A 26,403-nucleotide genomic window follows, 5' to 3' on the forward strand; every position below is an offset into this window, starting at 1 on the left:
AATTAAAAGTTCAAATCACCCCTCTTTCCCTAGAACACATATAAAAGTAGTTAAAAACTGTGAAACATATACATGTTAGGTATCCCCGCGTCCGAAATCGTCCGCTCTACAAATCTATAAAAATATTTTTCCTGTTCGGTAAACGCCGTAGCGGTAAAAATAGTCGAAAGTGCCAAACCGCCGTTTTTTTCACTGTTTTGATTCTGATAAAAATTTGAATAAAAAGTGATCAAAGCAGTAACATTTCCCGAAAATGGTAGAACTAAAAAGTACACCCGACCCCGCAAAAAAAGACGCCCTATGCATCCCCGTACAATTACGTATAAAAAAGTTACGGCCGTCGGAATATGGCGACTTTTAGAAAAAAGTTTTTTTTAACACAGTTTTGGAATTTTTTTTAGGGGTCAAAATGTAAATAAAACCATATAAATTTGGTATCCCTGGAACCGTAACGAAACACAGAATATAGGGGACATGTCATTTTGGCTGCACAGTGAACGCCGTAAAACCAAAGCCCGTAAGAAAGTCGCAGAAATGCATTTTTTCTTCAAATCCACCCCATTCTGAATTTTTTTCCTGCTTCCCAGTACATTATATAGAATAATTAATGGTAGCATCATGAAATAAAATTTGTCCCGCAAAAATTAAGACCTCATATGGCTCTGGGAGCGGAGAAATAAAAAAGTTATGGGGTTTAGAAGGAGGGGAGTCAAAAACGAAAAACGAAAATCAAAAAATGCCATCGGCGGGAAGGGGTTAAATGAAATTACATCCCAAAAAAGGTATAAGAAAATTACCATTAAAATGAATACAAAATAAGCACAAATATCGTAAACGTACAAATAAGGACTAAATAATAACACATTAAATTATATGAAAATAAAAAAATGCAGTGTGAATAGAAAATAGAAAAATAAAATTTGCTAAATTAAAAAAAGACATTTAACTAGATAGATAAATGAAAAATTTAAACTGTTGAACAATTTAAAATAATGAATAAAATAATAGTAATAAAAGTTTTCATACTCACAGATTACATATGGATCACAAAATAGTGTTAAACATTAACCACTCGTTCACATCTGCGTTTAGTAATCTGTTCGGGGAGTCCGCATGGGGACCCCCCAAATGGACTACCAAACACACTGGCAAGCGGTGTGCAGTGAAGCACACAGACCCCATAGACTGTCTGTGTGCTTCCCGCGTGCTGCATGCACGAATCATGCGGACATGAAAGTAGATCATGAGGTACTTTTCTGTCCTCATGTTCCGTGCGGACACGGCGCGGAGAGCACACGGACAACATTATAGTCTATGGGGATCTGTGTGCTTTCACTGCACACCACTTGTCAAAGCGTTTGGTATTCCGTTTGGGGGGTCCCCATGCAGACTTCCTGAACGGATTAACAAACGCAGATGTGAACGAGAGGTAAGTAGTGCCCCAAAAATGTGTATATCTTATACCCTTTTGACAAATGCTGAACAATAATGAATACTGGAGCTGTTTTACTTTTCAGGGGTTGAATAACAAAAAGAGTTTACCAGCTGGGGGTACAATGTTAAGATGCTTGGAAAATATTGCCACATTCATGGAAGCCTTACCTATGGATTCCCCCAGTAATCTGTGGACCACCATCTCTAACCAGTTCCAGACCTTTTTCACAAAATTGCCTTCTGTCCTTCCACTAAAGGTAGAGACATTATTTTTATCAGTTTTGGGAAATAATACACTGTATATTGCAATACCACTTGTGTCAGGAGGCTACTGTTACAATTTGTAGGCTACACCAGTGGTTCTAGACCTGTAACAGGGAAGGTGAGTGACATTTGTTATGGGATTCTTCTAGTCTCCTAAGTGTCATCAGGAACATTAATGATGTGGCGTAATGATGCAGAGCTTCATAGCATTATTACAACACATCAGGAACCTCAGAGTGCTATGATATGTCTCACGGGTCATGTTTCATAATGGTGCATAGTTTCATAGTTTTCGTAACGTTATTATGCCACATTAACCATATGAACACTGAGGCACAATCACAGGCCTCAATGGTTCATGACATCACTCAGGAGGCTGGAAGAGGCCCGAATAGGGCAGGGACCTGTGACAGAGCCTAGGGGTGGTGGGTAACACTGCTTGTTATGTTTAAGAACACTCCCTGGGCCCCCACTTATACTCTTAGGGTCTGAACAGACCCCTGAGTATAGTACTTCATGGGTGGTGAATTTCCAAATTTGTTAAAAAATTTGGAAAGAGAACCATCTGTCATCCCTTTGTATGGGGCCACTGTGAAACACTGTGTTGAAGGGTCACTATGGGACATTATACTGCGTGGTGGTCCACTGCGGAACATTATTCTGTCACAGGGATCTTTGGCAAGAATGGGAAGAGGGGGCTGCGCTTTCTGAAAATTCCAATGCCCATGATACCCTTAATCCACCCTGTTGATAAGTAATAAGTGCAGCTTACCACTTGCTCCTTAAACATCACTGAGCATGTAGGCTATCATATTATATGTGGTGGTCCAGTGGGGAACAGTGGGGACCATTTTATTATATGTGGGGGCACTTTGGTGGTCATTATTGTATATGTGGAGGCCATTATATTACATGTGAGGCACTGAAGAAACCATTCTACTGAATGTGAGGACCTTTATACTACATGTGGGGTCACTGATGGTGCCATTATACTACATGTGAGGATACAGACAGGGACATTCTACTACATTTGGGGGCACTGAAGGGACCATTACAAAAGTGATTGCTTTTTTGTGGTTTCATGGTTGGGACATTTTCTCACAAGTGTGCTTGAAAAGGTTGAGAAACACTGGTCTACACTAAGGCGGGATGAAGTATATACATATTAGCCTTACACTCTATGTCATCTTACAACTGTATTTTTGCATCCAGTGTTCCTTAGATTCCAGCCTTCGGATAATGATCTGTCTTCTGAAGATCCCAACATCTAATGCCATTAGAGTAAGTGTGGACATTATGCTTATTTCACTAATGATATTTTTCTGTGAACTGTGAATTTCTGTTTAGGGTCCATTCACACGGAGTAACGTGCCGTGTGATGTGGCACGTATATGGTGTGTGAGACTTTGAGTGCCGTATACGCTCCCATTGATTTCAATGGGAGCCTGGATTGTATACGCCGCGTTATTTTGCATCCGTGATTTTGTGGCTGCAAAATAACGCGGCGTATACTGCAGACCCATATCAATCAATTTGAACTCTATGCCAAACAGTATATTGGAATATACAAGACCCTCTCTCAGCTTCCTGGTAGACTGTATAGGTGACCTTGTCCTGAATGTTTGTTCATATAATCATTTTCTTCCTGGTTACAGAGTCTGATAGAGCCGTTTTCCAAACTCCTGAGTTTTGTCATTCAGAATGGGGTGTTCACCTTGGCGTACCTTGTCGAGCTCTGTGGTCTGTGTTACCGAGCATTCACCAAGGTAATAGAGTTCTAATTATTTCATATTTATTCATCAGTGAATTAAAGGTTATTGTCGTCAAATACACCCTCAAGTTAGGGATGGGGTAGTTTTTCCATCAGATGATTGCACAGTGTTTGATGTCAAGATGACGCTTCTCAGAGTGCAAATTTTTAAAGGGTTGTCCTCTTCTTCTTACTGATGACCTATATTTATAAGAGATGGTTGGAGGTCTGATACCTGAGATCCCCATTGATCAACTGCTTGAAGGAACCTTGGCAATCATGTGAGCGCCTTGACCCTCTCAATATTGCATTGCACGCTATCTGGTTTATTGTGGCTGTGCGTTGTAGTTACAGCCTCGTCCCATAGAAGTGTATGGAACATGGCTATAATTACATTGAACAGTCACTATAAAACAGATAGCATGAGATGTATACAGTGCTTGTGACATGTATGTCACAGTGCTTGCACAAGCAAAAAATACTGGACAACCCTTGGTTAAACTTGAGGGACTTATGACTGTTTTTTCAACTGTATAACCATATAACTATGTAATTCCTTTAAAGGGGCTCTACCATTGGGAAAACTCATTTGTAACTAAGCATATATTTGCATAGCCTTTAGTAAGTCTATTCCACACATACCTTTTGTATGTTAATCCTCTCCAGCTGTTTTTGAATTGATATGCCAGTTAGCCAGCAACAAGCACCAGAAGTTCAGTGAGCACTGTTTGCTGAACTTTGAAATCTACAGTTTTTAGGATTATTCCATTTTTCAGCAGCACTCCTAGCTGCAAACAGTTCTGTAAAAATAGGGTATTTGGAAGTGCATTTGAAAAATATGTACATACATGCATACAGTATTTCCATTGGAAATTAATGGAAAGTACTTGTCATATGTATTTCAGGATGCAATATAAGCATTTTACTCCCTGAAAGGCTTGCTTGTCTTTTTAGTTTTGTACCTGCATGCAAAATGGCAGCCATCCAGTGATTGAGATATGTGTAGGAAGTCAAGATAAATAAGAATAACTGAAAATCAATATGTGACCTGCAGTGGGTCAGCAACTTTACAGCTGTCTATCTAATTGGAAATTATGTTAATGGAGCAACCGCTCAATACTATTGACTGGAGCTCGACAGGGCAGGGGGCCACACAGGCTTCATATCCATGATTCACGGAGTTGTGTGGAACTTGTTTTGTGTCCATGGGATTGCAGTATTTCCATACAGGACAGAACACTGAAGTCAGAATACCATATTAAAATCTACAGATGGGATTTATAAAGGGAGTCTGTCAGCAGTAGATTGGTTATAAACCTAATCCCAGTACCTTGTAGAGGTGTTTCTACATTTTCCAAGTATGCCTTTGTTATTCACATTTGAGACCCTATTTTCATGTAAATTTCAGTTTTGTTTCCATCTAAATGAAGGGGAAAAAGCGCTTTGAGGGTGTTTCTATAGCTTACTTTTGTTTTACTTTCAGCTCTAGATTCCCAGGCAAAGAAGGTTTCCCTTTACTTTAATCTCACAATTGTTCTCTTCTGTTAGGATCCATTCACACAGAGGAAAATGGCGCTTTATTTGGCACTGAAAAAAAAGCCTCCCATTGATTTCAATGGATTCTGCTAGCTTTTTTTTCCAATAGCGGAATTTTCTGGTACTGGAAAAAAAAGCTAGCAGAACCCATTGAAATCAATGGGAGGCTTTTTTTTCAGTGCCAAATAAAGCGCCATTTTCCTCCGTGTGAATGGGCCCTCAAGGTTATCAGTGACATTTGTTGCTTGCAAAACTTGGATGCTGGTGTGTATGGCCACCAGTACAGTTTCTGCAGGGATGGTCTCTCAGCTGAACAGCAAATCTGTCTGATAAGGTGACCTATAAAAACAAGCCTAGTAAGAACCAGTATTTAGATTGGATGGTAATCTAACATACTTGACCTTGTTCTCTACTGCCTATTTCTTCCAATGTCAATTTTAAGTATCTGGTGGGAGATATGGTCTAGAGCAGAGGTTCTCAAACTTATTTTGTCTACCGCCCACTTCGAGAATTAATTATTTTCTAGTGCCCCCCCAAATTTTTTTTACTTTACTACATCTTAAGAATCACAATCGCAGTCATTATGTTAATAATTAAATTATGTGTGTCATGTGAAAATAAGACTATCTGATGAGGGTAATGTAAAACACCATTTTGTAATATTAGGAAAACTTTTATTCATGTTATTAAAACAAACATTTCAATTTTAATTTTAAAACTAATCTAATGTGAAGGATGAATTTGATGATTTTTAACAAGTTTGTTAATATCAGGCTCGAATTTACTCAAAAACAGCCGTAAGTCACCGCGTTCGGTAATCTGCAACCGATTTCTCTTTTTAGTTAGCAACGTTGCCACAGCACTAAATCCACGTTCACACCACTCACAGTATTCACCACCGCACGTACAGCACTTTACCTAGTCGCTAAATTCACTTGTTTTCGTAATATCGTCGAGCGACATGATGGCGCGTGCGCTTTTATATGAGGCAGCGGGCGGGCCTAGTACTTTCGAGAATGGACTAGAAACTTCTCGCTTCGCATTGGAGCTTACCGCCATCTATGGTACAGTTTGACAACTTTTGGACAGGAAATTGTTACTGTCTAGTCCCCTAGATGGCGTTACACGAGGAAACGCGCGTTGAGCGTAAAGGAGTGGTAAAGTTTGTGTTAAAAGCAAAAAAACTATTTTAAAGGGGTAGCCTCATGAAGCTTGATCTGCCTTCTAAGCTGCCTAAAAATCTTCTTTCTTCCTGTTTGCTCGTGTCAATTAGCCCCGCCCCCAAATTAGCGTGTAGCTCCGCCCACCACATAGCGTGATCCTATGGGATGACTGAAGGGCCTGTGATGTCATCAAAAGGTCCTGTAGACTTGGATTTACCTTGTACGGAGTTTCCTAAAGGACCTGGCTCCTCTGCCCACTAGCAGCCTGCTCTATACAATAAAGCTTTATCCTAGTGAACAGAGAGACCAGGTCCTTTAGCCCAGTAGGATTTAGACTGCTTTATATAAGAAAGCAGCACTTATTCCACACACACCCCTCTATCTCACAGCAGGGAGCTAGGTGATGTGTATGTGATGTGTATGTGTGGTGCAGACACAGGCTGGCTCCGTACACTCAGCCCCCCTCTCTCCCCCCACACAGCAGGGAGCTACGTCATGTGGATCCCTCAGCAATGAGCAGGGGGCCAGGTGCTAGTGTCCATAATGAAGTGAATAAAGTAAGATAGTGGACAAACAAAGCAGTTTTGCTGAAGCAATGTATTTAGGAAAAGTCTTAAATCCACATTAACAAGCAGTATAGATAGAATCATTGTTATGATACCACCCCTTTAAATTAGCCATCGCCCCCCTAAACCACTTCAATGCCCCCCAATCTTCTCTGTGCCCTTTACTGACCCCCTATAGGCCTCCAGCGCCCACAAGGGGGCGTTATCGCCCACTTTGAGAAAGACTGGTCTAGAGCATAGCTGGAGGTAATGTGTGGTATGTCCAATATGGTGGCCGTGACACCTTACATAGCTTTACACAAGACTTTTCTGGGAGTTACATTTTGATAACCTATTCATACAGTGGGTCATCAATGCATGGTTCAGGTGAATGCTGTGGCCTCTTCATGAAATACCAATCACAGCTATCCTTGATATTACAGCTCAGATCATGCACTTTAATGGGACTGAGCTGCAAATAGGTCATGCATTGTACAAATATGAAGTGATTGGCCTTTGAAGTGGAGGTGGCATTCACCTAAGCATCACTGCTGCTTTGAGCAGGTGATCTGTGGAGGTCCTGGGTGTTGGACCCCCACCTATTAGATATTGATGACCGGTTCTAAGGATTGATCACCAGTATGTAACTCCCTGTAAGCCCCTTTAAGTCCTTGACATCAATTCTGAATAGTTATCTACAGATTTAGAAGTGTTCTGTATAACAGCCAGCACGGCCACCGCTATATACCCATTTTTTTAACTGGACATCAAATCTGCATAGGTATGCATGTCAGTAAGCTAAGAAAGCTAAGTAATTTCCAATTTGGCCTCCATTGCAGTTTCTGCTGACATCAGCTTTGTCAAGCGTCATGAACAACATTTTTCTTATGCAATACAAGTCAGAGAAAGCCTAAGAATGTACAATATGGCAGCCATTAGAGCTTCAACAGCTTTCTTTAAGCACTGAATGACAAATCTGAATTGATATATAAATCTGAGGAGGCAGGGTGTCCCACAGTATGCAGACCATTAGATCGAGTCCTGAATAGCAATGTTTGCCTATTTATGCAGCGATAGAGAAGTTTACAAAAGCTGGGAGATGCTGTGGGTCCTTTATTGTACATAGCTCATAACGTGATAGTGCTGCATCTAGTCTACCTTGTCTATAAAGAATGAATGTACGGTACTAATAAAGTAAATGTGATGCTGATTGAGGAAAAAAATAATGTTTATGGTTTATTTGACTCTCCAGTGCTGAAAATCAATAAAAACAGCTTCTGCAAAAGTGATCACCCAGCTCTTCTAGATACCTGAACATCAATGGTACCTAACTGCAGAAATACAGACGTTTTAGACACCCATAGTGCCTACATCAGTGTTTTCTGTGGGAATAGTTTACGCAGGTTTCACAGATGAATTTTGAAAAGCTTAGTGATATTAAATGTGGCTGTGGCTTTGGTAGCTGTTACACGGTATATATGTATATAGTTGTAGCAGAGCTGTGCTAGGAGTTTTTTGCTTTTGCAGGGGGAATACTCCACTTCAATTAATCATTATGAGTGGACAGAAACTAAGGGACACCCTTTTCACTTTTTTTAATGATGTTTTGCAGGAGCGAGACAAGTATTACCTGACCCGCAGTGTGATCCTGGACCTGCTGCAAGCCTTGAAATTAAAATCTCCCCTGCCAGACACTAACCTCCTGCTGCTGGTTCAGGTATGAAATGCTTCTGAGGCTAGAGGGAGATGGAAATTACAGCCAGAATGAAATGGGCCATTTCATCAGTGACTCTTCCCAGTGGACACATTTTTATGTGCTAAGCCCTTTCATTAAATTAAAGGACCAATGTTAAGGATCTGTGTTTCCATCTCAGCTCATGAGACCATTTCGAAACTAATGTGACCTACTTAAAAGGAGTAGGAACATTAAAGTGAACCCACCACCTTCCCACAGGCTGTACGCTACAAGCAGAGATGAGGCATAGTGTTAACTTATTCTTCAGATGTGAAAAAAAGATTTTTCTGTTGAAGGATTTTTTTTTTTTAAACTGTAATTTTTATTAGAATTTTTCACAGAAAATTGGTACAAAAAACATGTAGAATACCGAATGAAGGATTTTTTTAATGTAAAGAGAAATCCAGATCTCTCTCTCTCTCTCTTGTTTTTTTTTTTTGCCATTTTTAACAACACTGTATTAACCAGGTAAATGGCATTTTATAGAATATGTCGTATTGTACAGTATATATGGAATCATGCTTTTTGTATTTGATATTTTTTCTCTTGATATTGACTACGGTTTTTGTGTTAGTTCATTTGCTCAGATGTTGGCACAAAGCTGTCTGAATCTACAATCATTCACAAGCAGATGATTGCCTCGCTACCTTCGGTGAGTATTTTAAATGTATTCAACACAGTTCTTTGCATTGACCATAGGGGGTGCCATTGTGGATGGTTCCACCTGCTCTAACCAATAGTAGTAGCAGGCAAATATTCCTCATCCTGTATATAGTACACATCACATGTCAGAACATGGACCAAGTGCTAATTCTAGATTGTGATGGTCCTTTCTAAGGATACTGCTGTGACATTAATTTAAAGCGCAACTAATCTTTCAGACAACTTTTGATTTTCTGGCAGTATTTGTGCTATTAATACATTTTGAAATATGCTTTATTTTCAAATTTTCGATTCTTTCTGTGAAATTCAGCATTTTTTCACTCTTTCCCTGGCTTCTGTATTAAGAGCTATTCCTGCCTCTCACTCAGTAACTGTGTATGGAATACGGGCTGTGTAAAATATAGAGAACCTTGGGGCAGGGGAGTCACTTAAACAGTTATATCTAGGACCTTATAAAACTTACAAACTTGCTTTTCGTAACAAATAAAATAGGAGATTCTCTTACAGTGCTTTGCATATTATTTCCAGAGATATCACTGGTTGAAAACACAGTCCAGAGAACAATATTTATAGACAGCTGCCTCCCTACCCTCATTTCCTCTACATTTTGCACAGCCCCATACTCAGAGTCGGAACTCATATATGAAGATAACATCTTCAGAGCTAAACATGACCTCCATTAGATAGATAGGTACATGGAAATAGTCTCCCTTTATTTGTCTATAATACTCGCCAACTATCCTGAACTTTCCATGATTGTCCATAATTTTCAGAGACAGTCCTAAAAAATATTTGTCTCTAGTACAGTCCCAGTAATTTTGAAGTGCAGAGGGTGCTTCCATCAGTGTGATGGAGGTGCTTATTGCAGGATGCCTAGGGAATAAGAGGTGGGACACCCCTGTGTAATGCCCTCGTGCTTGGCACACACACCACAGGACAACGACTGAACTTGAGAAAGAGTAAGGAGCAGAATAATAAGCAATTAATCAATGCTCTTGTATTGCTTCATTAAACTGTGTGTGGGGGCTTAGAGGGCCATTAAACTGTGTGGGTGCACTGGGGGACACTGTGAGGGAACAAGAAGGGGCTATTATACTATGTGGGGGCACTGAGGGGTGCATTATCCTGTATGAAAACACTGAGGCAGGTATTATACTATGTATGTAGGCACTAGTGGGGCATTGCATTGTGTGAAGGTACTGAGGGAACATTATACTATGTGGGTGAACTGAGGAGGAGATTATACTGTGTGGAGCCACTAATGGGCATTATACAGTGTGTGGGCACTATGGGGACACTATTATGTGTAAGAGCACCATGGTGTCTTTATACTATGTGAAGCAGTCCTGTTTGGGCTCAGAGAGGAAGGCTGCTGGTTGCTCTGACTCTATACCTCAATGTCATCTGATCTGCCAAATGTGTCTCCAGTATATAAACATAAACTGGGTACTTTAATCTACTCAATATATTATGCTGACCTGGTTGAGATGCTGTACAATGTGTGTACTAAACCATGCCAAGGTGAGCTGGGGCCCATCAGGCCCAGGGGACCACTGGCGGATTTACTTGTGTTTCAGCTCAAGGTACTAGTATTATAAAGTCTTGTTACAACAAGGAGCCCAATGCAAGCTAGGCATCCTGGAAGTGTTTAGCCAAACCCAGTGTGGCCAAAATATAAAACAGCACAGCTTCACAAAAACAAAATATACAAAGACAGCCAACAAGGGGCAAGAGGAATATATCAGTCACTGGAGGTATAACATAAAAGCGTTCCAGAAACCTGCATTATCCCGGAGTCTACAGGGAAAGTACAATCTTGCCCCATTTCTGAAGAAACTACCAAACCCTAGAGAACTAATAGATCTGAGCTAGTACAGACTGAATACCAACAGTCTGGTTGTTAAATCAGGGCTGCACAAACAGATCTAGAAGCCCAGGAACAGCAGACCGTGTCTACTAGGAGACCCTGGAGGATGAGGCCCACTTTGTGCTATGATATCTGAAGTAGATAGATAGATAGATAGATAGATAGATAGATAGATAGATAGATAGATAGATAGAGACACACACACAGCAGTGGAGCATTTCGGTCATCACCCTTTATGATCTCATCACTGGCAATAAGACAGAACATGCTGGGATCCTCTGTCAGTCACTTTAGTCTAGTGTTTGTTTTGCTGTCAGTGAAATGTCAGACATCGCAATCTGTGAGACAGCCAGGTCCAGTTCAGTACAATGAGGATGTGCAGCATTATCATAACACAGAATAGACGTCTGCACATGATGCTACCATATAAACATTTAACCGCTTCCTTGCTTGGCTGGCTTCTGGTTACATATCTTGCCTAAAGACAAGCTGCATCAACCCTTCAAGGCTTCCTTTTCTATTTGAAAACACTCTAGGGCTTTCATATGACAAATACCCCATATTTGTGTACTTTAGTTACTATGCTGCATACTCCATGAACTGCTGTCTTTTCTGTCTTGCTAAAATCATTATACAGGATTTTTGTAATGTCAGGATGCAACTTATAATAGGCTACCAGCATAGAATATGAAAAGCATATTTTTAAGTACCTTTAACAGATTTTCAATGAAATGTGAAAAAAATAATGTTTTAGTGTAGGTCACTAGATGTCAGCACAACATGCTACACTTTAGTCAAACATATTGTGTTGCAACAAAGTGTATGGCAGCTTCCTGTCATCACTAGACACCCAGAGTTTAATGATAAAATGTGTCCATCCTGAATGAATATACTTTCTTAGTCTAGAAAATCATTACCCTGATGCTTTCAGGCCTGATTCCACATCCTTTTGTTTAACTGATTATTTAAAGAATGAGGAAAGCCAGAGTGTGGTACCATTGCATCAAAATCTTAAAGAAATTCTCCTTGTGAACAACACATCCCGAAGTCTTAATTGCCCTGTTCCAGATAAGGGACCAATCAGTATTCGAGATAGGCTGCCCCAAATAGCTTTCCCATCGGGACATGTAAGGATGTTTAGGTAAAACATCAGGGGTGGGATCTGAAAGTAGGTGATATATATCTGAGATCAGTCCCTGCTTCCCAGCGCCAGCGTCCCAAGAAATGTGAGAGTAGGTGCTACTGGCCACTGAAAAACAGAGAAAGCCAGATGGGAGACCTGTATATACGTGAACTCACTGGAACCAGGGAGGCCAAACCTAGATCGGAGCTCAGCAAACGGTAAGAGAGTCCGAGTCCTATAATCGATGATATCAGCTAGCCTCAATATACCCGCCCTCAGCCACGGGTCCAATAAGTCCAGGTGGGTGGTTAGGGTGAAGAAGAAAAGCAGTCATAGAAGAACGCAAAGAGGAAATGGGAAAACGGGCCAAGAGGTGTGCTCTAGTGAGAGCCATAGGGCCCAAAAGACCAGAACCAGGGGGAAAGTGTGGACTGGACCAAATCAGGGAGCGAGGATGCTGCAGGGCCAACCACAATTTCTCTATCTCCATCCATTTCGAGTAGGCGTGGAGAGTGAACCAGGCCGGCATCCTGCTCAACTGGACAGCCCAATTATATAAAACTAAATTGGGAAAGGAAAGGCCGCCCTGCGCCCTAGGAATCATCATAAGCTGTTTAGAAAGCCTGCGTCTCCCCCCGACCCACACAAACTGAAGGAGTGAGCCCTGCAATACACACAGTTGCTTGGTATAGCTGGGAGAAGGAACCTATCAAATAGATACCTAGGTAATTCAACGGGGAGGACTTCCATGTGTACCTAAAAGAAGCCTGAAGGACAGCCAAGTTAGAAGGGGGAATATGAATAGGCAAGGCCTCCATCTTAGAGGTAGTAGGTAGGTTAGTATGAGTGAGGAGGATATCATCTGCGAACAGTGAAAGTTTAAACTTCTGATCATGTATGCGAACCTCCGAGATATCAGGGCTCAGACGAATGGCCGCTACCAATGGCTCAATGCATAGGACAAATAGAAGGGGGGACAACAGGCAGCCCTGCCTAGTGCCATTATTTAAGCGAAACGGGGGGGGGGGAGGCAAGGGGGAGCTTAACCAGGTTCCCCATTTTTGTTAACCAGGTTCCACAATACAGTATCAGCTCAACACTTTACCAACACTAAGAATATTCACAGTAAAGACGTTACGAAAAAGCTACATTTTGTCTGTACAGTGGATGGGATACTGGCTAATCCCATCAACACATTGCAGAAAAAAATCTGCAGCGGAAATGTTGCAATTTCAAAATCGCCTGCGTTTTTCTAAATCACAGCATGTCAATTATACCTATGGAAATGCTTGTATTTTCCATATAGGTATAATATGGGCAGAAAGAACCCAGAGCAAAACTGTGCAGACTTTCTGTGAAAAATGATGCAGAAAAAAACACAGTCCTTTTCTACCATGATTCTTTCCGCAGCGTTTTTTTTGCAGTGATTTGCTGCGTGGCGCCATAGCGTTAAAGGGATTTTTCCTATATATAGCCATTACTTTCAATGAATATTCAAAAATACAACTACTCTAATACTCCTCCCTATATACTAGAATATAAGTACTATAATACTGTTCCCTATTTACTAGAATATAACTACTATAATACTGTTCCCTATTTACTAGAATATAACTTCTATAATACTGCTCCATACGCACTAGAGTATAATTACTCTAATACTGCTCCCTATTTACTAGTATATGACTACTATAATACTGCTCCCTATGTACTAGAATATAACTACTATAATACTGATCCCTATGTACTAGTATATGACTACTATAATACTGATCCCTATGTACTAGTATATGACTACTATAATACTGCTCCCTATGTACTAGTATATGACTACTATAATACTGCTCCCTAGGTAGAAGAAATAAATATTATAATACTGTTCCCTATGTACAAATATTTATTTATGTAGCTTACTTGTATAGCACCAACCCAACTACTTTACTGTCTCCTATGTACAAAATATAACTACTGTAATACTTATCCTATGTACAATAATTTAACTACTATAAAACGGTCTACCATATTCAAGATATAACTGGTGTATTACTGCCTCTACGTACAGGAATATAACTACTATGATACTACCTCCTATGTATGAGAATATAACTATTATACAACTATGTACAAGAATATACCGGTAGCTACTATAATACTGGCACTATGTATAAGAATATAACCACTGCAAAACTGTCCCATATGTGCAAAATTAAAAGTGCTATAATACTGGTGTATTTGTGGATGTGCCACTCAACTGAATATATAGGACATAGACCTATTACTGGTATTCTTCAGATCTCTGCATTTGTGCTGTAGGGCATATTTCATACAGAAGGTGAGAGGTTTGTCTATAAAATGAGAGCCTTGCTCACAAAGTTTTCTTCAGTAACGTCCTTGTTTAAGTGAAGAGGACAATCTGTTGTCGTGCACTGATTCTGCCTCCCCACCATGAAGACTTGACATATTTAATCTCTATTAAACAGAAACAATATAAGTGGATGCCTGTGTGCCGCGGAGACTCGCCGGTGCCACACACTGTTAAAGTTTATAGGGCTGGCGCTGCCTGCCAGAAGGGACCTTAATAATACAGATTTATAGTGGGGATGCTCAGAAGTCAGATTCTTACTTTGTAAATATAAACACAGAATCTCTATGAAGTCGTATTACATCTTTACATACATTATTAGGCTCATAAATCAGTATACAATGGGAAACATTGACTCATCATCGAAGGGATTTTCTGTGTAATTTGGTTTTTAGTGTGGGGAACTACATTACAGTGATGGAACCTGGATCTTGGCATTCCAGATAACATTTGCTTCATTATCTACAAAGTAACAGACTTCTGATGTTGTGAAGACATGTTTGGAATATGCATTATTGTGGTGGTCTGTTTGCTGAGACCCTACCAGATGGATGAAAGGAGCTTTTCATGCTATGATCATTTGGCATTGTGTGTGAAGATCTCCAACATTTCACAGGGCTATTATGTCTTAACGAAATAACTGTAAACTTGAGCAAGAGCTCAATGGAGTTGTGTGCAATTAACATGAAAACAACAATGTATTGTATTTCAGCTCCATTACCTTGAAAAACTCTGAGCCACAATACCAAATATGGTGTGGTGCTGTTTTTGGAAGAAAGTAGACTTTCTAAATCTGGACAATAGCTGAAAGGGATTTTAGGGACATTTCTTTTTCTGTTGGGGCTTCGCTCTCTGCTTTAGATAATCTCCATTAAAGGGGCACTATCATTGGGGAAAGTAATTTTTAACTAGACACATAGTTGCATAGCCTTTAGAAGGGTGATTCCATACCTACCTTTTGAATGAGCTCATTTTTATTCATATGCTAATTAGCCCCCAGAAAGCACGAAAGTCTCAGCGAGCACTGTCTGCTATGTGTGTGAGAGCAGAGAGATGAGTCATCAGCAACTTTAAACTTTGTGGGGCTGCGTAGGAGACATCATAATGAGTAGAGAGGCTTTGGATATCTAATTCTGAGTGGCGCCCCTTAAGGGGTACTATACAGTGTGAGGCCACCTAGGAGACATTATGCTGGGCTGGGCCAAGGTGGCTTTAAATAGTGTTTGGGGCATTATACTATGTGGGTCCATTTAGGGGACATTGTAATGTTTGATGGGAAATAAGGGATGTAATTTATTGTGTGTTTCCCATTGAAGGACATTTTGTTGGGAAAAAAGGGACTCTGTAAGAATTAGTGGAGTCAAAGGGGACAATATGGGCATGGTTAGGGATAGGGACTAACATAAAAAAACGCCATACTTAGCCATCTTTGTGTTCTGTAAATGTTGGGTGGTGGTTGTGGGACTGCTTATGAAAACTTTGCACTGGAACCACAAATGTGTTTGAGTGACCTTGTAAATGCTCAGGGGAGTAGAAGAGATATCCATTTTCAAAATCATAGGGTACGAGAAGGGCCTTTAAGTCTAACCCCTCATTCACATCTGCGTTTGTATGTTGTTCAGGGAAGTCCGCCCGGGGACCCCGCCTGAACGGAATACCAAACGCAATTGCAAGCGCTGTGCAGTAAAAGCACCCGGATCCGGATCCACATAGACTATAATGGGGTCCGTGTGCTTGCCGCCAGATCTCCGCACAGACTATGCGGACAGGAAAGTAGTTCACAATCTACTTTCCTGTCCGAATGATTTGTGCGGTCCGTGTGCAATTGCGGACTCCCCAAATGGATTACCAAACGCAGATGTGAACGAGTTGTAAGGCTCCACATTGGAGAAAAGCAGCGTTTTTGGAAATAGAATGGAAAACTTAAATAAAGCTCTTATACTGTATTTCTCTCTCCTGTTAAATAGACTCCTGACTTTGGTTCAAAGAAAATGCAGAAAAATCTGCAACAAAAAATGTTGTCTTTCCACAATGTGTGGCCTTAGCCTAATGTACAATAAATAAAAATTAGGGAGCTTTGAAAAGCTACAGAAATCACTTAATGCTACGGCACTCCGAAGAGCCTAAAACATTTGTCTCAGTTTCATGTCAGAAATTTCTTAAAATTAGATTGTAATTTAAAGGTTATGTGGAGTTAAAGTCAGGTTAGGTCACCTCTTATGCTTCATAATTGATGTCATTTCTTGTTTCTTCCTCACTGTGTAGTGTGGCACTGCAGCCATGGAGTGCACCAGACAATACATTGGGGAGATCTTGGATTTCATTGCAGATATGCACACCTTGACCAAGCTGAAGGTAAGTTTGCCAGCAGGCGTGGACACAAAAATGTGAGGACTGTGTGCCAAAAAAACCCTTTGGGGACACTCTTACCAACATATTAGAAATTTACATTTTTATTGTGAAAAATATCAATACTTTGTAGAATCACCTTTCCCTGCGATTACAGCTGCAAGTCTTTTGGGGTATGTTTCAACCAGCTTTTCGCATCTAGAGACTGAGATTTTTTTTGCTCATTCTTCTTTGCAACCACATTTAAGTTTGTGGTTGTAAGGTGACGAAATGAAAAAGTTCAAGGGGTATGAATACTTTTGCAAGCCACTTTATATTCTGCTGTCAATGCTGACTGCAACACCTAAGTCCTTTTACAGGGGGAAAAAAAAAGTATAAATAGACTTTTTTTCCCTTAGTAATGACTAATGAAAAACAAACAAAATAGAAAACTGGTATCACCACATCCATAACATGCCCTAAAATAGCATGTTATTTATTCTACATGATAAACATTGAAATTCCGATGCCAGAACTGACATTTCTGTTCATCCCACCTCTCAAAAACAAAATATAATAAACACTGATCAAAAATTCTTATGTACCCACAAAATGCAAGGTCTCATGAAGGTACATTGACATTAAAATGTAAAAGGTAATGAAAGCCGGAATGCAGAAAGGGATAAAATGTTACTGGCTAAAATGTGTTAGATCACTAAATGGTTAATCTGCACACACTATATTATATGCTAGTTATATGCTAGTAATATTTATTTACACCATAAATTCAAAGTCTGCAAAAAAAAAGTGACATTTTCAAGAGAATATTTGCAATTTTAATATGATTGCTAAGGGGTTAAAAGGTCTTAACATAACATAAATACAACCACAGGTGAACAGTAATAAATGACAAATTAAATCATGTCATTATTTTTATTTAACAAAAACTCAGTCAAAATGCAGAAGCAAAGAATTAAGGACACCCTTACTGCTTCCATAGGAATTAATGTTTTTTACTATGACCTGATACATAAGAATTAAAAAATGGTGTACTTTGTCTTTCTTATGGCGACTGTATGTAGTTCAGTATTGATGTAATCTGCAACCAAGTTAAAGGGATTCTGATATAACATATGGTCTGTACTGTATCATCATTAATATGAGTCAAACTGCAATAATTACTTGTGCTTGATAATATTGTATAATGTATATAGCATGATTCATGTGGCAGCAGTGTGCATCTAATATACTGTAATTTTCCATCCACAAAATTGACTGTGCGTCACAATTGGCTCTCCAGATCTTTTGATGTAATGATCATATTCCAAAGATGTGATTATTGGTTCGTTTCAGTAAGTGTATGTATTATTCACTCTCTCTCTATTCAGTCAGCATTACATTGTGATGTATTACTTACAGTATTGGGGCCGCTCTGAGCTCACTGAAATGAGTCTCGTGCAAGAGAGTCCAGAGCAGTCCCGATAAAGTAAGTAATACATCACGATGTAATGCTGACTGTGAAGAGGGTGAGTGAATAATACATACACTTACTGAACCGAACCAATAATCACATCTTTGGAATACGATCATTACATCAAAAGATCTGGAGAGCCAATTGTGACGCACAATCAATTTTGTGGATGGAAAATTACTCTATATTAAATGTACACTGCTGCCGCATGAATCATGCTATATACATTACACAATATTATTAAGCACATGTAATTATTGCGGTTTTGACTCATAATAGTGGCAATAACCACTTTTACAAGGGCCCCGCAATATAGCGTGTAGATTATATCAGTATTCCTGGAAACCACTTGCAGATTACACCAATACTGAACTATATATAGTATGAGAAAACCAAATAATATTACTAAACCTAGTGAACATTATTGAAGCTATTTATATTGTTCATATTTAGAGCAATATTTTATTATTATTAGTAGTAGTAGTAGTAGTAGTGTGTTTAACTGATATTACACTGGATATCTGTAATACTTTAGGATTAGGCCACATGACTTATATTCACCTGTGTCCTCAATGACGTTATGTGATGAGTCTACTTCTTCCCACCTGTAGAGTCACATGAAGACATGCTCACAGCCATTGCATGAGGACACATTTGGTGGACACCTTAAGGTTGGTCTTGCCCAGATTGCTGCCATGGAGATAACTCGTGGAAACCACAGAGACAATAAAGCGGTCATACGATATCTGCCTTGGTTATACCATCCTCCATCAGCCATGCAACAGGGGTAAGGGCAGGAAAATTGTACTGTACACAGCGTGTAAATCTGGAGAATATATAACAGAATAATAAAAGTATATGTCTGTATTTTCTGAACCATCGTTTTCCCCTAGTCCGAAGGAGTTTATTGAATGTGTTTCCCACATCCGACTTCTGTCATGGCTCCTCCTGGGATCTCTTACCCATGGTGTGGTCTGTATGAATTCACCCTCACCCTGTATGCCAATCCCATTAGATGCTGGCTCACATGTTGCTGATCATCTGATCGTCATTCTGATTGGATTTCCTGAGCAATCAAAGGTAATGCTGCAAATAAATAAAAATCTATATTTATATATGGATAATACATGTGTACAGGTATATCAGATGATAACTGTATTTACTATTTAAAGGGCATGTTCAGATTTAGCAATTATTTCATAGCAATAGTAACCCTAAAATATACACATTTGTCATAAATATTATTGACTTTCAAATTCTGTTTGGTCAGGAGAAGACTTTGCAGGGAAAGCTGAAATCAGCTGGTTGCGGCATAGCAGTCTGACTGTAGTCCTAGTTGCCTTGTAACTGCTGTAAGTGGGCAGTCCCAAGCTACACATTACATACATTGAGTGATGTTTTATTAGAACATTGGGACAGATTAACCAAACTGTCTAAGGCTAAGGCCCCACGTTGCAGAAACGCAGCTTTTTTTGTTGTTGCGGTTTTTTAAGCTAAAGCCAAGAGTGGCTACAAATGGAATCTGAAATACACAGAAAGCACTTATACTTCTAATTTCTGATCTATCCACTCCTGACTTTGGCTCAAAAAATAGCAATAAATTTTCTGCAACATAAAGGCTGCATTTCCGCAACATGGGGCCTTAGCTTAAAAGTTAGACAGTACAGAATTAGACTACACTTAAAATTTCCAGATTTCTCAATATATCTAATGCTGGATGAAAAATCTGTTGCGTTATCAGACTGTGCAGTCTAACTTTACACCTTCTATTAGTTGGCTAAACCAAACCAAGCTCAAAAAAACAATAAAATTGTATACCAAAATAGTTGATTTTTGGGGGGAAGCCATTTATAATGTGGACATCCCATTTAACATATTGTGGTTCATAACGTTTTTGATAATATAGAAAGATATATTAGCTAGGGGTAAGGAATATTACATCACAATATCGAGCTACGTCTGACTTCTTGGAATCTAAGCAGCAGTTACAGTAATACTGGATACGTATATTTCTAGTCAGTGATGTTAATGCAAAGGGCCGCGCTGTGACATCAACTCATTCGATAATGATGGTCATACTTGACAAATAATAATCTAATTTTAACATCTGGACATCAGAATGTATAAAAGTCATATGAAAATTGTGGCACCTAAAAGGGCTGACTATTCTGAAATGTCCCTTTTGGGTTAGAGGAGTTCCCTGATGATATGGTATGGCAGCTGTATGAAGACCTGCAAGTCAGTGGTCAATTTCCCTGCAGCACCCCCAAAAATCAAATAAAACATTATGCTGTTTGCTTAATGAACAAAACATGCTAAGTCCTCCAGAAAGATGTTCTTTCTAGTTGTTCTCTTCTCTGTCTAATACACCATGGTCTTGAATAGGGCCCCTATGTTAAAGGGTTTGTACAGGACTACTACTTTCTTCTCAGGAAGTGACATCATCTCCTTTGATCACATGGCAATGCTACACCTCATTCCCATTAAAATGAATGAGACTGAACTGTAGCGGCTTGTCCATGTGACCAATAGACATAAAGTCACTTCCTGAGAAACAAAAATCAGCTATGTTTTTATAATCCTGCAGAATCCCTTTAACTTAGAGTGCCTTTATGGGGTATACTACAATGGTTTTCCTAAACTCGACATCTCTTTTATGTAAACCTTTCTCTGCAGACCTCTGTGCTCCACATGTGTTCCCTCTTCCATGCTTTCATTTTTGCCCAGCTATGGACTGTGTACTGTGAGCAGGCAGCCATTGCTCCAACTGTTCAGAATCAAAATGAGTTTAGCTTCACGGCCATACTTACAGCTCTGGAGTTCTGGAGCAGAGTCACCCCCAGCATCCTGCAGCTAATGGCGCACAATACTGTGGTGAGTACAGGCACTGAGCTCCTCTGCTCAGACAAGTCAATCTCTGGTAATTGGCGTTCCTGTAGAGCTAAATAATTTGATCAACACGGTGCAAATCTGATTATGCAGATAATATCACCGGGCTGCTTTCTGTCCATTTCTGAGTGGCATTTGGAGGAAGCGAATTAGAGATGTTTCCTTAGTCATAAAGTGGCCATAGATATGTGCTTTGTTGGGGTGAATACTGCCAAGTACTCCCTATTCCTTTTCCTTAAAGGGGCTCTATCATTGGGAAAAGTCATTTTGGCTACACCACACATACCTTTTGTATGTAAATTGTCTCAATGGTTTGTGAATGAGCCCGTTTTTATTTATATGCTAATTAGCTTCCAGACAGCACAGGAAGTTCCCAGCAGCCTCTTCTCTGCTATTCTTTCCTATCTCTGTGTGCAAGCAGGACGTCAGCAGCAGCAGCCTGTACTGTACACATACATAGGAAAGAATAGCAGAGGGTGCACGATGAGACTTCCGGGGTGCACCAAGAGGCTAATTAGCATATGAATAAAAATGGGCTCATTCAAAAACCACTGAGGCGATTTACATACAAAAGGTAGGTGTGGAATAGACTTTCTAAAGGCTATGCAAGTATGTGCTTAGTTAAAAATGCCTTTTCCCAATGATAAAGCCCCTTTAAGCACACAATTTCAATACCAGTTCATTGGGGGATCCTTTTCAGTCCATATTCTCTTCCCTATTCACCTCTCCCCATTCTATTTTGATATTGCATATCCTTGAAAACATAAGGGAGGGGGAAGATCATATCATGTGAAAGTCCAAGGTGTCTATGAGGGTTGGTGAGATGCCCAAAAGAGTACAAAAGTTACTTATAAAGAGTGGAGCCTGTTATTTAATTTGCTCTCCTGTATACACCAGTGGTGAAAGAGCTAACCTCATATTTGTGTTGAAGGCCTTTTTGAAGGCATAAATGGACACTTCTTTAGTTAGATCCCAGATGACTGCCATTGTTACGTGATAATCTGTCTTTACAGATGGTAGAGATGGTCTGTCTACATTTGATCAGTTTGATGGAAGCGCTGCAGGAGTGTAACTCCACAGTTTTTGTAAAGGTAAGATTCCCTTATTTATTATCAGCCCTTGTGTGCTGCATTTACAGTAGCTAAAGACTTGTATATGATTATAACCTGTATACATACTACAGAGGCAGTGTTCACTTATACATGGAGGGTAGCCAACTGATGTCACACTAATATTATAATGGTACCGTCCTCTGTTTCCAGCAGAGCAGTGTCTGTGTATACTCGGTCACTCTTCATTAACATAATTATGTTGTAAAAACAGATATAAGGATACATTATGTATATATCACACCTTAAAGATATGTTTCTTATGGATATAGAGATATGACAATGAGACTGGCATATATTCTTGAGGAACCACAGGTTTCAGCACAGTGTGCCTGCTCTATCCATTGGTTTATAAAACCAGAGGCTCTGAGTATGATGTAACAATGTACTAAATCTAATTACTGTGAAAGCTTTTTGTGTTCCATGACATGATATATAGGAAGCCAGGCTGATTCTCCAGAATGGAGCACAAGGTGACTCATCACAAATCCAGTCAATACCAATTATCCCTAGCCTCGAGATTTAGAGGTGTAATTGCAGATCCTGATAATGTTAAAAGGACATAATTGCATTCATATTCTGGATCTGAAATGGAGCGGCCAAGGTCTAATTAAGCAATAGATGTTGATTCTCCCCGTGTGGTGCCTCAGCAGAATCTAAATGAACAATGTACAGCAGATGGGCGGATAGGAGAAGTATATAGCCAGGCTGCATAGAAAATAAGTGGATAGTATTATGTGATGAAATTCCTATAGCCATTTTCCAAAATATTAAAAATATTTCCAAATACTGTGCGACAACTACAGACATAAAATGTACCTTATGCCTTATCCTCCTTACCCTACTCTGCTAGTAATCAGTATTGAGTGCCCACCCACCCACTGTACCATCTATTATCCTCAGAGATCAATCACTGCTCATCATTTCTGACATGTAGATCCTGAACGTCACACTTGCTGCTTTGATAGTTATGCCCATGGGAAGAACAGCAGAGGAAGCTTTGTGATAGGCTTAAATCCAATTACTCTGATCTATTTTTGCACCTTTTGTACATTTCTGATAACTTTATTTATGTTTTTGCAGTTGATACCAATGTGGTTACCAATGATCCAGTCCAATATAAAGGTGAGTAACTATAGCCTGACTTTTCAGCAATAGCACGGTTAATGCATACAAATCCGATAACAGGTACAGAACTAGGGGCACATTTTAAATTGTGTTTTCCCTATTGCTTCCCTGCTGTACCTAAACTTTAATCTTTGCCATACTTACAGCTCTAGGAGTTCTATTGTTTTTTTTTTCTGGCAGTATTTGTGTCAGTGTTGTAATGGATTCTAACTTCTTTACATGAAATCCTGTATTAGGCTAAGGCCCCATGGGCCGTATCCGCAGCACTAAAGAGCTGCAGGAAGAACCGCTGCGTGAATGCGTTGCGGTTCTTTTCGCAGCGCTTTTAAGAGAAAGATCACAGAGTTTTCCACCGCCGGCATTTCCGTAGATATAATTGACATGCTGCAATTTGCAAAGCCGCAACGGCGGACACGCTGCGATCTTTTCCGCAAAGTGGGGATGGGATTCGCATGAATCCCATCCACTTTGCCTGCACTGTACAATGCCGCAATTTTTCCCGCAGCGTCTTCGCTGGGGTCAAATAGTGTCGTTTCCGGTCCGTAGGGCCCCGGCCTTAAAATCTACTTTTTGTGTATTTATTTTTTCCCTGTTTCTCTTTTGCAAGCAGAAATCCTCTCACTGCTTCCCAGTGAAGTATGAGTTGGTGGGCTCCCGTATAATGCAGAGAAGCATTATGCAGCTGGGGAAGGGGGCACTTTAAACAGATTTCATGGGCATTATAAAATCCAGAACACTAGCTCTGGTGTCATATGAAAGATGAGATATGAAATAAGATGTTTTATTCCAAGAGATATTAAATGAAAACACAGTTTGGATATACAAGCTACATAAATATATAGTGGCTTACCATCTCAGGACAGAAGGAAAATGCAACATTTGATAAATGTAGCGGAAAACAAGACAAGTTAAGCAACATAAAGTCCATTAGAATAGAGTTTAAACTTTCCCTGAAGATCTCGATCTACTGCCAAAGTATGGAAACGTTCTTGTTTAACCCCAGAAGCTAAAAAGCTGTATTGATCTAATACTTGTCACAGCCGAGGGCTACATTTTTATTCAGTCAAGACATTTTTTTTTGGTTTGAGTCTACATTGACTAACTGCAAGCAGGGATTTTCAAAGCCATTGGATTGTATATTAGAAAGTTACAGAAATTTTCAGTATATGGCTGGACAAGTGCTTTGGTTCTTTGTGTCTGCATGTTTTTAATAGTCATGTGAACAATAATATTCATCTCTTTTATCCAGCATTTATCTGCCGGGCTGCAGCTGCGCCTCCAGGCGATACAGAATAATGCAAACCAACAGAACCTTCGGATGCTACAAGGGTCTGCACAATTCAGTCACAATTCGGGGGTTTTGAAGAAATGGCTGCAATGCACCCAGTTTAAAATGGCACAGGTGGAGATTCAGTCCTCGGAGGCTGCATCCCAGTTCTATCCCCTATAATTGTGTGAAAAAAAGGTTTCAGGACGATCTGTTCAGGGGTCACATGACAAGGAGATGTTTGTGTCAGTTGCCATAAAGCAGGATGGTTGGGATTAATAGATTTTATAAAAAATAAAAAGATGTCAGGGGTGGTGTGGGGGCTCTGAGCTAATTATTTAGGTGCAAGAGGAGCTGCGGGCCCTTACATGTCTACCCTTGGGATGCTGCCTGATAGCTGTGATAGCGCAGTCCACTCTTGGACATGTATAATGTAAGCCATGGAGGAAGGCATGTTACTGCAGTCTAATGACACATACCAAAGATGCAGAGCCAAGCCGAACATGCATATGTATGGGGAAGTCACGCGAGATAGCTGTTGGCTGAATCAGCATTCAGCCAACACTTATCTAAAGTGTATGGCTGGCTTTCCCTCTCTGCTGTAACTGACTGATATTAGAATTAGCAACATTATGTAAATACTAGTCAGCTGGAGCATTTACCAGTCTAAACCAATGCACAAATTTTGTTAAAAATATGAGGTTATCGTAATGAAGCTAAAGTTAAGACTTCTTTACATTGATGACCTTTATATACAATCTACTTTAAAAATTAGAGGTTGTCCAGAATCGGAATGCTTTTGATACAGATGACGTATCTACAGGATAGGTCATCAGTATCATATTGGTCTGCTGATGTGGCCGCTGAAAGCCACATGCTAAGTATATGGCTGGAAGTAGCCCTGCTCTTATTCAGGTGAATGGGAGTGGGGGTGCAGTTCCAGGTCAGACCATGACAGTGTATTGTACAAAGATTGTACAAAGATTCTGGTGCCTACAGTGTAGCAGTGGCGTCAGGAACTGCAGCTGCACTCCCATTCACGTGCATAAGGCTGCTTCTAGCCATATGCTTAGTATATGACTTTTGGTGGCCACATCAGCTGATAAAATAGGTCATCAGTTTAAAATATTTTGAAAAAAAGTGTGGTGTTTTACAGTCACAGCAAAGTGGATGGGGTTCTAGCAAATCTCATCTCATCCCCACTTTGCTTTAAAGAGGACCTTTCACCACTTTTGGGCACAGGCAGTGTTATATACTGCTGGAAAGCTGACAGTGCGCTGATTTCCCGATCCGTGCCTGGTGTAAAGCGCTATCGGTCCCGGTACCGTAGGGCTTTACCATTAGCCAGAGACGTCCTTCTGCCTCGCGGCGCCAATCGCGCTGTACAGTGGTGCGGGGAGGAACGCCCCCTCCCGCTCCTGATAATGCTCGTCTATGGACGAGCTGTGCGAGCAGAGGGAGGGGGCGTTCCTCCCGGCTCCACAGCACAGCGCGATTGGCGCCGCGAGGCAGAAGGACGTCTCTGGCTAAAGGTCAGAAACGCCCTTCTGACGCTAAAGCGCTACGGTCCCGGGACCAATAGCGCTTTACACCGGGCACGGATCGGGAAAGCCGACAGTGCGCTGAAATCAGCGCACTGTCAGCTTTCCAGCAGTATATAACACTGCATGTGCCCAAAAGTGGTGAAAGGTCCTCTTTAAGTCACCGTGTGGCTATATTCTGTAATATGCTCCGGAGCTGCGCTCTATATTCTGCTGCTATAGTCACTG

The 26,403-nt window shown here is 40.3% G+C and overlaps 1 protein-coding gene across 2 annotated transcripts in view; it reads left to right on the plus strand.

Moving 5' to 3' along the window:
* Window positions 1-25,419, plus strand: part of UNC79 (unc-79 subunit of NALCN channel complex) — a 138,507-nt gene extending 113,088 nt beyond the window's left edge. For both annotated transcript variants that reach the window (XM_075282435.1, XM_075282436.1), the window contains 12 exons: window positions 1,518-1,691; window positions 2,911-2,979; window positions 3,354-3,464; window positions 8,305-8,409; window positions 9,002-9,079; window positions 16,708-16,797; window positions 18,853-19,028; window positions 19,135-19,321; window positions 20,918-21,115; window positions 22,144-22,221; window positions 23,323-23,364; window positions 24,617-25,419. In XM_075282435.1, coding sequence (XP_075138536.1) covers window positions 1,518-1,691; window positions 2,911-2,979; window positions 3,354-3,464; window positions 8,305-8,409; window positions 9,002-9,079; window positions 16,708-16,797; window positions 18,853-19,028; window positions 19,135-19,321; window positions 20,918-21,115; window positions 22,144-22,221; window positions 23,323-23,364; window positions 24,617-24,817 — 1,509 coding nt within the window. In that variant the 3' untranslated portion in view covers window positions 24,818-25,419. The remainder of the gene's footprint in view (window positions 1-1,517; window positions 1,692-2,910; window positions 2,980-3,353; window positions 3,465-8,304; window positions 8,410-9,001; window positions 9,080-16,707; window positions 16,798-18,852; window positions 19,029-19,134; window positions 19,322-20,917; window positions 21,116-22,143; window positions 22,222-23,322; window positions 23,365-24,616) is intronic.
* The last annotated feature ends 984 nt before the right edge of the window (window positions 25,420-26,403 follow it).

This window comes from Leptodactylus fuscus, chromosome 7 (genome assembly GCF_031893055.1).
Source record: "Leptodactylus fuscus isolate aLepFus1 chromosome 7, aLepFus1.hap2, whole genome shotgun sequence".
NCBI classification, from domain to species: Eukaryota; Metazoa; Chordata; class Amphibia; order Anura; family Leptodactylidae; genus Leptodactylus; species Leptodactylus fuscus.